General features: G+C 41.4%; 1 protein-coding gene across 11 annotated transcripts in view; it reads left to right on the top strand.

The window, feature by feature from the left end:
• LOC310985773 (calcium-dependent secretion activator 1-like) overlaps positions 1 to 13,654 on the top strand; it is a gene marked incomplete at both ends in the record, with an annotated part of 71,873 nt that overhangs the window by 48,570 nt on the left and 9,649 nt on the right. For 2 of the 11 annotated variants that reach the window (XM_083971423.1, XM_083971432.1), the window contains 6 exons: positions 1,152 to 1,253; positions 1,355 to 1,418; positions 1,508 to 1,631; positions 6,817 to 6,923; positions 11,379 to 11,535; positions 11,629 to 11,770. In XM_083971423.1, coding sequence (XP_083827549.1) covers positions 1,152 to 1,253; positions 1,355 to 1,418; positions 1,508 to 1,631; positions 6,817 to 6,923; positions 11,379 to 11,535; positions 11,629 to 11,770 — 696 coding nt within the window. Of the gene's footprint in view, positions 1 to 1,151; positions 1,254 to 1,354; positions 1,419 to 1,507; positions 1,632 to 2,988; positions 3,058 to 3,997; positions 4,031 to 6,816; positions 6,924 to 8,682; positions 8,713 to 9,255; positions 9,265 to 11,378; positions 11,536 to 11,628; positions 11,771 to 12,523; positions 12,686 to 13,654 lie in introns of all 11 variants that reach the window. The other 9 variants (XM_083971427.1, XM_083971425.1, XM_083971426.1 and 6 more) reach the window with 9 other exon arrangements.

Below are 13,654 nucleotides of genomic sequence, written 5' to 3'. Positions count from 1 at the left end.
CATTACTTGACTTAAGTCCCGTCACAAAATAATACACCTGTTAAAGGGATAGTTCAACATTTTGGCAAATTGGCCCATTGCCATAATCCCGTTCTAAAAACAGCTTGCACCGACAAATAAAGGTAACGAAGCTACTCCTAAAACTATAGGGATTATGGCAATGGGCCAATTTGCCATAATGTTGAACTATCCCTTTAAAGTGTACATTATATAGGCTACGCATTTTTTTCAGTCCATCAACTAGTCGGTAAAAGGCCTAAACGACTAACCGACTCCCTCAGTATTCCTGATTGGCCTCCACACAGGCAGGCTGAGTGAGTTGGTTCGTTCCAGATAAATGGGACGTTGGGGTAATGGTTAGGAGGTCAGGGGGGCGAGTTCAAGTAATTTGACATATTTGAACATTTTATTCTATATTCTACAGACTCTACCTTTAAGAACTCTCAAAATGTTTTACTACTCCTATACTAGCAGTTCTGTTCAGAGTAGGCACATACATCTCTATAGATAGACATCAAACTGTTTGTCCTCCATCTTTGTAATTTAGCCATATTTATGTTGTGTTATTTTTACGTTATTGTTATGTTTGCTTTTTGCAGCTTTTTATGTTATGTTGTCCATCAATTCATATCTCTGTATATTTCCTTGTTTCTACCATTTTTTTCTTTGTTTTCTTTTCTCTCTGTCCTTTGTTGCCATAGTCTCTTACTGTCCATATTATTCATCCTCCCATGCGTCTGTTAAAGTCAGAGAGGGCATCAATTACTGGGGGCCGCTGGGCTATGAGCCCCTCATGTCCCCAAAGAGCTCCCAAAGCCCAGATCCTGGCACTGCCTCTAAACGAGTACGCATATTCAAGTTTAGAAAGAGAAAGGATTCCAATATACCGCTCTGTCAAGGGCAAAGCAGGTGAGACATTGTCAATTATTTGTCTGTGTAACACAAATGGAAGTCCAGAAACACATCTCACACACAATTTTGCAGTCAGTTCCTGGGGAGCTGATGGTTGTCAGCTGGTGTGTTTGTTCTTGGTTTTTTTTATTCTTTCTTGTATTTATTGTGGTGCTTGTTGCTCCTGCTGGGCTCAGATGAGAGGTTGAACCTCTGCAGGGTGTCAGCTGGGTTAAAGTGTGTGGGTGTGATCCTCACAGGCCAGACGGGCTGAGCACAGTCAAAGTGGATGAGAAGGAGCGCTTTGAGGATATCAAGGAGAGGTTGCGTGTCATATTGGAAAACCAGATTGTAAATTTCAGGTGAGTGCCAACCACCACCAAGTTACAAAACATTACATTGCCTGTTGGCGTTTCCCACTCTTTTTTTTTTTTACATCTCCTGTCCACATCTCTTCCTGTAGATATTTTTTCCCCTTCGGTCGTCCAGAGGGTGCACTGAAGGCCACTTTATCTCTGCTGGAGAGGGTTTGTTAATAATAAAATAATAATAAATACATACCTGATGTGATATAATGACAATGACTTACATAATTTATCTTTAATGTGCCCTGCAGGTCCTGATGAAGGACATTGTGACCCCAGTTCCACCGGAGGAAGTTAAAGGAGTTATCCGCAAGTGTTTGGAGCAGGCCGCCCAGCTCAACTACGAGCGTATCAAAGAATACGCCAAAATCGAAGGTATCTAGAAACACACAACCTCATGACACAAAATGACTGTTGGACTGTTGGAGTTAATGTCTTCATTTAAAGAAAGACATCCACTAAACAGCCACACTGGTCAATGCATTCATTTTGTATGGTTTCAGATTGAAATGCTGTTCCTAGGAGATTGAGCTTGTCACTGTTATTTCTTTACTTCTTACTCTTGGTATCTTTGGTACATTCGTGTCCAATTTCCAGATGATTTGTGGCATCCCAAATGATCTGTGACAGTTTGTCGGAGACTCTTTTTTTTTGTCTCAGTCCAATAACTCTCTCCTTTGTTTCAGGCCTGCTTTAGCTCTGTGCTGTTCTGTAGGTCAAGTTGGCTTTTGTGTAGAGGTGTGTGAGTAAAAATGCATTCAAATCTAAAGCCCTGAAAACTGTCAATGTGCCGATCTCTCATTTTCGCCTTGACTATTCGAGCTGCGTGGTTATACTGGCCCTTTTGACCTTTAGACGACGGGACTGTGGGTTTCAGCCTAACTGAACGTCCCGACTCCCAGCTCCCAGTCGACGCGCACTCCTTCTCTCCCATTACCTTTTACCGTAGCTTTTACCTCTCCGATTCCTCCAGCTGATGCCGCCCGCCCTCCTTAAACCTCCCCCTACCCCCCCACTCCCCCACCCCATCCCCACCCCCGCCTCGGCATTGAAATACCAGCAGCTCTCCTGTCCCCTCTGTCTTAGACCACTATCCTCCGCTCCCTCTCCCTCCCTGTCTGCTCTGCTTTATTGTTTTTTTTTTTTTCCTCCTCGCTCACAGTTGTTGGCTTTGCTACAGTTATCACTTGATTGGACGATTTTTACTACGTGATATGTGGCTAACAACTAAAAGGAATGCTGGGATTGAATGCCTACAAACCAGCATCAGACACCTGCATGTGCTTTGAGACATAACAACATGGTCTTTCTTTATTGGCATGGACTACACATCCAAAACCACATCAATACCAAGACATTCTATAATGTCTTATTCTTCCCTCGCTGTGTCCTCTCTAACAGTTTATTCATCCAATGCACTATTTATGCAGAGAACTCTGATGTTGTTTATGTTTTGAAAGAAATCCCCCAGGGTGCTAAAGATACTAAGGGCTTCAACCTTACTATCTTTGCCATGCAAATGTGAATTAACTTCCCACTGTCCTTGTGAGGCGCCTGCTTCCAAACAAACTGAAAATTTGATTCTCTTTACCGCTGGGCACCCCACCCCCCACCCCCCTGCCCAGCAGAGGAAGGTTTTCACCTGGACAGCCCCTCCTCCCATCAGCCTCCGACCTCTGGTCTTCCCACCTCTGACCCCCGCCTCTTGCATGCCCCAATTCCTTTTTTATAGGGAAAAAGAGGGAAATGTATGAGCACCCTGTCTTCTGCTTGGCGTCTCAAGTGATGGATTTAACCATCCGTGAGTACCTTCATCATCCTCTCCTCCTCCTCCTCCTCCTCCTCCTCCTCCTCCTCCCCCTCCTTCTCTTTCACCTCATCCCCTCCTGCCTCTCCTCTCCCTTCAGAGATGTCGCTCCTGCCATGCTTGTTTTTTTTATTTTTATCTGTGCCTTTTGTCTGTGAGAGTGAGTGGGGAGTGCACCAGTCGAGAGATCTGAGCAGCACCACGCTGAATCAGTCGGGGGTCCTTATTTTTAGTCCCATCTGTTTGTGATGGACATGAATGAGCGGTCTGGTCTGCAAGCTTCTTTCTTTTGGTTGGATGCCCATTCCTTTGACTTGAATGCATTTTTACATTGCTTACATTGTTATCTCCTCCAGTCATTTGGTCTGATCATGTGTCAGTGGTGTGCTGTACCCAACAGGTAGGCTTGTTTTGTTTAGTGTTGTTTTCACTGCGACACCAGAGATAGTGAAGGAGAATCTGTTGACAGAGCTATTGTACGGGGAGGACAGGTCAGGGGTGTCTGGATCTAACAGCTCCTGTTTTTTTGTTTTTTCCTTGATTCAAACCAATCCAAGTCACTCAGTGTGTCCTGTCTATGACTCTGGCAGCTGTGTGTGTGTCCTTCCTGTTTCTGATAGACAAGTCTGAGCTTTTGTCTGTGTGTTAACGAACATCTTATCACTATTTTAATTTCCAATCTTCCACAGGGCGATGTTTCACTGTTTCTGTTTTTATTACATGTTTGTGACGTTTGTGTGTTGCCTAGAAACCTCACTCCCTGGAGCTGAAAATGTCCCAGCAGAATTATTTTTCTTTTTTGAAAGGGGTCACATGGTGATGGATAACAACTCTGAGCTGTCCCCCACCCCTGTAAAGTGAAAATAACACTAGAACCGTGCTAATTCTAAACATCTCCTCTTTATCTCCTCTCTCCTTCTTTTTCTCGCTGAAGTTGAGAAAGGTCAAAAGGATCAAAAGGATCCAGGTGAACTCATGTTTAGCATGTGGTTTAGCCACAGCCCACACATACATTTACATACACACAGACCTGAATCCCTCACCCCTCCACACACCTGTATTCTGTCAGTAGATACAGAACCTATGCATGTATGTACAGTACAGGATTTACCTGAATCTACCATACAGTATATTATGCTCAGTGGTAATATACACACTCATTCAAGTTCTCAACTGTCTTGCTAAGTTTGAAGCATCTCTTCTTATAAAGTAAATACAGCAGAGATTGTATTACTTTATATCATTCCCAGATGTGGTCAAGTTTGTTCTCGATTGGTTCTGATTGAATCCAGTTTGAGGTTCACAGAATAATTATGTGCTTAGTTTTTGTTTGAAAAACATGAAATGTGAATCAAATCACCATTTTTGCACGACAAATTATAGAGTTATACAATCTCTTACATTTATTTGCCTAACTCTTTAAGTTAAAAAACGGAAAATGGGACATAAGCAACATATGAAATTATGAATGTAAACCCCATCACCAAATGCAACACAGATATTTCAGCTAAAGAGCGTGTTTTGAGTACACACACATGCATTTTCTTAATCTCATATAACATTACACCATTCCACATTCAAATTAAATTTGCAGTTGGATACTAAAAGAGTCACTTCCACCAAATATGACAAACTGACAAATTCTACCTTTGTGGTATACAGTCATGCAGATACAGTAGTTTTATTGTAACTTTTACTTTATGTAAAATTTAACTTTATTGTCCCTGTAGTGAAATTTGACTTGAAACATAGAGCTCAAATAGACATAGGCTACTGTAGGTAGGGTTAGACAAAAAAAAATGGTGAACTTGTTTGAGAATTGAAGTTTGATGCCCAAATGTGACTTTTTCATATAAAAACATTGAACAATATGGATGTAAAAAGAAGATGCACAGAGAGAAAAACATTGAACAACAACTACACCCCAAAAACTGTTGAAAAAAAAAACATGAATGAAAAGCCATCACTCAAACAGGTGATGGCAAAACATAAACCTAACCACCACATCGTCCTCTTCATCCACCAAAGCAAACTATTTGCAGTTGGTGACAATTAAACAAAAACTATCTGCATGAATTTATACCACTGGGGAGAATTGAAACATTTGTTCAGCTTGTCTTAAGTTGAGTAATTTTGGTGAACTGGCCTGTTGATATCCCACATAATTCAGAAACATTGGATATTGGTGTCACTTTAACTGCTGTTATCCAGCTTCTGATTGTAATGCCTCAGTGGTTCTCATGAACCCACAGAGCCTTGTTGTTCTGCCCCTCTAGACCAAACCCTGATACGTGTTTTCAGAGAGCTCTCGCTTACAGGACATTACAACCACAGGATATTTACTTCCTGTAATACAAATCCATGTGATCCATCCATTAGTGCTGATTAAATGTCCATTAAGACGTTGGCTGAAGTAATACCTCAGCTCTTTAGATATCTCAGATTTCCCCTTGTGATAAACTTGACATGAGAATGGAGGGCGTAACCTAAAGTGTCAGATCAGGGCTTCTTTAATCTGTTACACAGACAGGAGCCAAAAATAGATTCATGAATTCATTTGGCCGGAAATATCTAAGGAAACTTTCAGAAAAAGGATTTTAGGTTGAAAAAAAAAAAAAAACTTTAAGATAGCTAATGTTCTATGTAGAGTTATGTATTTATGTGCTTTTGATTTCAGATTTGTGTAGCCATTCAGTTCCATGCTCAAATTACGTACACATCATTCCGCTTAGTCGTACCGTTTGAATATTCCCATTCCATGACATGTACCTGTCTCATCAGATCATTCCCTCAGTAAAGGTACAAGCAAGTGATTTGGAGCTTTTTTTCAAATTATAAACCAAAGTCAACTGCTGTTAAGTGGAGGCAGAAATAGCTCAGCTAAGTGCACAAAACCTTAGCCGATGGCAGATACACTGGCACCGCACTTTAAATATATTCATCAAAACACATCAAAGGTAATTTAAGCAATTGATCAGTTGCTGTTTTATGGATTAAGATGCCTTCTTAAGTAATAACACTTTATGCACATTCAGCATTGTGCTGGAATGAGTCAGAGTGACTTTAGCTGTAAAATCAATGACTTGCTTCAAGAAAGTCATAGTGTGAAATAATAATATAATGTCAAAAGAGTAATAATAAGGAGAAATTCCTTTAAAAATATACAGTGAGTCAAAATTGTCATACAGATATCAAAGAGATTTTGAAATGACTGGTGAAATTACAGTTAATAATCTTAATAGACTTAATTTTTTATGTTCTTAGAAAATAATCTGCACATATATTGTGACTTTTTACTCGATTGAAATACTGACGTTATAGTGCAGTAGTATGTTTACAGTGTGTGTGTTTCAGGGAGTGTTTTTTGACCATGCCATCCGACAGCTCCTTACACAGACGGCTTATTCAGTACCGCTTCACAAAAATGCATGTTTTTGATGCCACATTGCACTTCCATCCTCAGCACCACTTTTCTCGTGCCTGATACTCTTCCAGCATAAATCAGATTATCCTACAAACACATCACTTCTGTTGCTTTGTGTCATGCAGCCTAAAATGCACATAAATGAGAACAAGCTTTATTTGTTTTAAAACATCACAGTGTAAGTGCTGTGTTTATACTTTCATCAAACGCTCTAAAATATAGACAGGGAAAAGAAAAAAAAATCTTCTGAATAGTCATAGAAATCCCCCTGGAATCCTTCTCTGTGCTTGACTAACCACTCATCCCTCACCCTCATCCTTTTGTCTCAGAGAACGTAGGCCGCTTAGTCACGCCTGCCAAAAAGCTGGAGGAAACAATTCGCCTGGCGGAGTTAGTCATAGAGGTCCTCCAGCAGAACCAGGAACACCATGCGGAGGTGAGTGAGAACCCTCTCCTCCTCTCCTCCTCAAAACACTTTTTCCCTCTATGCTCTCACTCTTATCTCACTCAGCCCCACAGCAGGGAGTTAGTCTTATTATCAGTCTGCTATAAATAAAGCTGCTTTCATCTATGGGTAACTAAAAAAAAAACCCCTTTCACAACGAATTTAATTTAGGAAAGCTCTAATTGCTGTTCGACAGACCATGGCTACATGGAATCAGAGCGCTATGTTTGAGCAGAGGCTGTAAATTAGACAGATATAATACTTACAGCCCCTTCCTCTGATCACAGCTTTTTGCCCAGTGTTGCAATGTGCAGTAAGTCCAGTATAAACAGAGGACAGGGAGGTAAACAGGACGCAGATGCCTTCAGTGTTGGATTAAGTTTCTGTTTCGAGGACGAAATAGACGGAGGTGGCTCGGATCATTCAGAGTTCCAACACAACAATGTAAAATGCACAGTTACAAATTAAAGTCCTGGATTCACAATCCCACTGAAGTAGAACGATCTGCAGTAAATCTACTTAAAATGTGAACATTCACCTTTCAAAGAAAATATTAAATGAGAGTATTAGACTGTAAATACTGATGCATCAGTGAGAGAGACAAAACTGTGACATGGTTAATGGGGTGGTAAAGACGAAAAAACAAAGTGCTCCACAAATGTGCATTTTGGTTTTTGGACTTTTACAGCAGTCTTGAAAGGCAAGTGACTGATCTCCTATGAGAGGATAATATTTCATTTTCCTTTGTTTTTCATCTGTGAGAACAATTTTTTTATGTGCCCTGGAAGGCAGGTGATAAGAAACAGTTTTTTTTTTTTTTGTAATACTCATTTTGTCCACAAGAGGCTGAAGTGCACCACTACCCAACACTAAAAAGCACTGACAAGAGCTAAACACAAGCTACATAGTGATTCCTTCTTTTGGCTACAAGTGTATAAGTGAAGGTTTTCTCCTTTCTCCCTCCCTTTAGTAGGCAGGTGAGACGGTGCAAAGAGCAACCAAGATGTGAAGGAGGATGGATTACATTCACCTCAGAGACTGGAGTACGACTCCTTTTATATGTATTGATTTAACGTATTGTACTCAGTCTCAGTTTTCCTTCTTTATTTTCACTTAAAATCTTATCTTGGACTCCAGGTGATGATGAGAAAAAACAGTCTGAACACCTGCTTTCACAGTTTTTCTCTCGCCTCTCGGGGGTTGTTTTCACAGATGGGAAGAAAAGAGAAAAAAAAAATCATTTGCCTCTCACTAAACCCATAGTTTGTTTTATTCTTTTTCTGTAGAATATTGTAGAGTTGCACCTCTTGTTTGAATAAAAAACAGTCTGGGCTCCAGATTATTTGAAGGCTGTAAGGATTTACAAGTCAAAAGATGACTGTGGTTCACTGTAACAATACATTCTAGTTTGTCATGGGTTTTTAATGTAGACTCTTAACATTAACTTGTAATTACAGCTGCCAAATCAATCTATTAGAGTAAAAAGTACAATACCACTCTTTGTAGTAGAAGCATAAAATAGCACAGAAAAGAAATACTCAAGTACTCTTTTACAGTATTTAAATAAATATTATTACTTTCCACCTCAATGAAATCCCTCCTCACTGCATCCTATTTGCCACTATAATCCCTGAGCTGATGGAGAACATGATGAGCATGTGTAGTTGTGTAGATCTGAAGGTGATCCATTGTGATCTTAGAATATGCAGATAAAGCAGATTTATTGTATCTCTCTGAATATGCTTGACAGGCGGCAGTCACAAGTTCTGGAGATCAATCGGTACAGTATTTTTATTTCTTTCTCCTCTTCAGTCCCCATCACGACCCTCCTGTTTGGCATGTGCGCCACTATGGCAAGAGGCACCTTTCTAGGCAGAGATAGAACTCATAGATACTGTACAAGTGGGTGGGTTTGCAGGCATAGAAGTGAGAGCAAACTTGTTAAAGAAAAAAAAAGAAAAGGAAAAGGCACTGTAGCTTGCGCAACATAATTGTGACCATAAAGCATGTTCATCGGGCCATAAAGAGGTTTCCTTTCTCTCCAAGCATGCTGAACCAGTAAATTTCCTAAAGTATGCTCCATGTGAACCTTTGAAGTTTGATCCACCATAAACATTTGTTTCCCCTTCCATCCAACAATTAATTTCACAGTCCGCACTTGTTCAAGCATTACTTCCCCCCCAGCTTCTCCTCTTCCATCCCTCTCTGCTGTCTATTCTTAGTTATAACCCCCGATATAGAAATGCCTTAAAAAAAAATACATTACTGTTCTGTACATCTTCCTGTGTTCTCACTGTCATATGATTGGTGACTGTCCAAGCAGGGAAAAGAGGTATGTAGTCAAGTGGAATGAGAAACTCCCATTAATGCTCTGTGCATGTCCAGTAGATGATGCCTCGTCTCCTTACCCCTCCTCCTCCCCCCTCAGCATCAGTACTACCCCCACCCCCCTCCCCCCAGGACTGGTTCCTTGACACGGTTGCACTGACAACAGCACTACCAGTTTGTCTGGCTGAAGGCTGGCTCTGCCGTAGGGCTCCAGGGTCCTGTATGTGTCCCTTTACCACTGTCAAAGGTTGGAGGCCTCTCCGCCTGGCGACCTTTGAGTCCCCCCCTCCCTCCCTCACCTGTTGGAAGCATTTTAACGCCCCTGCCCACCCTCCCTCCCACCACCATCCTTAACCTTCCCGTGTCCGTTATACTAGCCCCTCCCCTCTTCTTGAATGTGATGGAGAAGATGTTTGTTTGCTGCCTGTTTGTCATCACTAGAACTATCAAGCTTTTTTTTTCTTTTTTTTTTTAAATGTTGGGAGTGGGCAGGTAAGTATACAGGTAAGTAAGGGTTCTGGCTGCCATCGCCAATCGTGGCGGTTCAACCAAAGGGAAAATAACTCACAAAAAAAAGCGTAAACGAAAGCATGCAGCATAATCTGGAAACATTAAGCTTTTATTGAACTTGGCAACTTTTTAGTCTGAATGATAAGCAAATAAGCCAAGCCAAGACTGCCAGCAAAGCAACTACTGTACTTCTGCTGTCAAAGGGCGAGGAAGTCCTGACGGCGCTGGAAAAAGGCCCTGCTGAATCTCACAGACTTACTTAACTAATTGGACCAGACGCGCTCCCAACACAAGAGATGCTGTGCGCTGCAGTCTTTGGTGTGCCTAGTTGAAGATGTGCATGACTCGCATTCACATCTAGCGGGCTCTGGGTTTGTCAGTGATGTGAATGGTGGACCTCCTCGTCTAGTAGCTTGAGAGAAGAGCATGCAGGGAGCTCCACATTTGCATGAGAAAAGCACCTCTTCTCTTTAAATCAATAGGCACTGTCATGAATATAACAAGGCACGAACATGCAACCCCTGCTGTGTGATTCTTTTTGCTACGTATAAACTGGATTTATAATTGATCCCGCCTTTAAGCCTTTAATCAATAAAAGATGTGGACTCGATCTAAGAGTGTGTGGCGGGACACACACACAGACACACATAAACACACACAAGTTCTACAGCCTTTGCTCTTTGTGTAACTATGCTAGGAAAGAAACACCCAAGAGTCCATATCAAACATGTTACTGTCTCTAATTCCCCAACACAAGACAGAGGACATCTACTGCATTCTTAAAGGTTTAGTTTGACATCTGGGAATTGGGCTTATTCGCTTTGTTGCTGAGCGTTAGATGAGAAGATCGATATCCCTTCTGTATCTGTCTGTTAAACATTAGCATTAGTTTGTCTTAGCGCAAAGGCTGGGAATGTGGAAAGAGCCAGTCTGTTGTTTTGTGTGGACTTAAATTTACAATGCATCAGTAAATGAGCTGTAAAGGATTTGGACCAGTGTTTTTCAACCTTGGGGTCGGCACCCCATGTGGGGTCGCCTGGAATTCAAATGGGGTCGCCTGAAATGTCTAGTAATTGATAAAATATAACTAAATTTTTTAACTAATTATTATTCTTTTTAAAATTATGATTAAAACACCACACACAATCTTACACAACTGCATTCTGTACTTTCACTTTCTCGAATATAAATCTAGTTCAAATAAAATGCAGCATGTAAAAATATCTTGATTGACAGCTGATCACATGATTGCGGGGTCGCCAAAAATTTGTGATGTCACAATGGGGTTATGACCCCAAAAAAAGTTTGGAACCACTGAGTTAGACAGAGACTAGGCTAGCTGTTCCCCCTGTTTCCAGTCTTTATGCTAAGCTAGGCTAACTCGCTGCTGGTACCGGCTGAAGATTCAACAGACGGACCTGAAAATGTAATCAGTCCTGTCCTCTCTCACTCTTGGTAAGAAAGTGAACAAGCCTATTTCCCGGCCTTTTGAACTACCCGGTGGTGTTTCCTTTAAGGACCAATAAGCTCCAGTCGTGCGCATTAGCTCCTCCTTCCTTCCAGGAGACCATGTTCACCTGCTTCCTCTCCATCCCGCTGTGTCTCTAGGCGTTTGCGTGGTGGACAGACCTCATGGTGGAGCATGCAGAAAACTTCCTGGCCCTGTACGCCATCGACATGGATGCAGCTCTGGAGATCCAATCCCCCGAGAGCTGGGACAGCTTCCCTCTTTTCCAGCTGCTCAACGACTTCCTCCGGATGGACTGTAAGCTTCTGCTCGTCTTACATTCGTTCTTACAGTTGCTTCATGTATCACTATGTCTTTAATATGTTTCTGTCGCTTTTTTTTTCTGCACAGATCATCTGTGCAATGGAAAGTTCCACAAACACCTTCAGGATCTGTATGCTCCTCTGGTGGTTAGATATGTGGATCTGATGGAGTCCTCCATTGCACAGTCAATTCACAAGGGCTTTGATCGAGAGTCCTGGGAGCCTGTAAAGTAAGGAGCCTCCGTCTTTCTAGCTACACTGTAGGATGGTTGGTGATGCAAGGCTTTGTATTCAGAGGACAGAGCGACTCTGTGGAGGCTGAGAAGTCTGTGAGAGCAGCTGTAATGTTCACCCAGGCTTCCTGTAGGTTCACTCTTAAAGAATGATCAAAGCCTTGGGGTGGATGACCTATTTTTTCTGTAAAACAAATAGGTTATTTATTCTGAAAATAGTCTTTGACTAATGTATGTGTCGCACCACTCTCTCTCTCTTTCTGTCACATTGGGATCAGGGCAACGCCTAATATTTCCAATATTATTTCTGTTCTTTTGTTTTGTGAACTAACCTTCATAATATGTGCTTGGACGTGTTGCCATAGAAATGGCCTCCGGTCTGTTATGTTGCTGTTGTGTTAATTTATTTGTTTGTGCCTTCCACACTTTTCGCTTTTGATTTTTTTTTTACTGCAAATATTACATGTAAGTAAGATTTATTAAGGTGTAAGATGTTTGTGTTGCTTCTCTCTGTCACTGCATTCAGTACAATATGTGTCCATGAGTCCAGCCTCAAGTCTTTTTTACTCTGTAGGTCTTCTCATACAATGTGCGTCTTCGACACTTCCTGTCTTGTATCTGTGTGCTGCTGTGCATTCCTGTCTTTACCTGATTTGACATTATTTTTATGATGAGTGTTACATGGCTTTCTGCAGATCCCACACCACTGTTATGGATTCTTTTTTTCTTTTTGTCTGTCTTTTTCTGCAGGAGTTTAACAAGTAATCTGCCCAATGTGAATCTACCAAATGTGAACCTCCAAATTCCCAAAGTACCAAATCTGCCAGTGCCAGTAGCAGGACTATCAGTTAACCTTCCACAAATGCCTAGCTTTTCTACCCCGTCATGGATGGCTGCTATATATGACTCTGAGTGTGTATTCAACTAGTTTACTTTAGAAATCATTAAGCAAACAGAGTATGCCTTGGTATGAAGATGCCCTGAAAAAAAATACTTGAATATTTTTAAATATGCAGGAAAAGATGTCTAACCACAAACAAATATCCCAAATGAAAAAGCAAAACAGTGAGTTTTAGCATCATTTGTCTTGAGAGTTGAACACTGTTCATGTTCATGCCAAGGGCGCTCTGAGAGGTGTTAGAGTAGATGGGGTTCTGCTTTGTTAAATGAGAGGCTGATACACTCTCATTTGTCTCAACATGCATGTTGTTGAGCTGAGGTATGGAGATACAGGCCAAAAAAATATATATATATATTGCTCTAAGGCTGTTTGGAGATTTACTTTGAGAAAAAAAGAAAAACAAAACAAAAGTGTGTCCCCATTAGAAAACATTTGCAAGTCAAGATCTCCGTTCTACTGAAGATGTATCTCCTCTGAGTTGTTGTCCACAAACATCTTTAGCATATTTACATGGCTGGAGGTTTGTCCCTGACCTCGACCACCTGCCAGTAGTCTGACTGGGACAGAACAGAGTGGGTTGGAGTGGAGATGATGAGATGAAGAGGTTTGGCCTCAGGCGTTCAGACCTGAGCCTCTCCATCTCATCACCCTTCCTCCTAAATCCACATATTTCCTGAGGCACTTTCCCAATCAGGCCTACTCAGGATGCACCACAAAGGTCTGCATGGTTTGTTGGTACAGTAACTCTTCCAGGGGCCCCACCAGCTAGGGGACATGGATGTTGAGAGAGGGCATGTGATGACGGTAATCAATTTGGAGATCTTTATTATTTTTTATTTTTTATTTTTTATTATTATTTTTTTTTAGCGGGAGACAGACTTGGTAAAAGTCAATTTTTACATGCCCTCCCTCACTTCTCCATTCCCTCCTCCTTTGTCTTGACACAGTGTTGATTAGCTGCTGTATCTGCAGTGACTTTA

The sequence above is a fragment of the Trachurus trachurus genome, assembly GCF_905171665.1.
Source record: "Trachurus trachurus genome assembly, chromosome: 5".
Classification (NCBI taxonomy): domain Eukaryota; kingdom Metazoa; phylum Chordata; class Actinopteri; order Carangiformes; family Carangidae; genus Trachurus; species Trachurus trachurus.
Note: the sequence above shows the minus strand (reverse complement) of the source record. Positions and strands in the feature narration are given on the sequence as shown.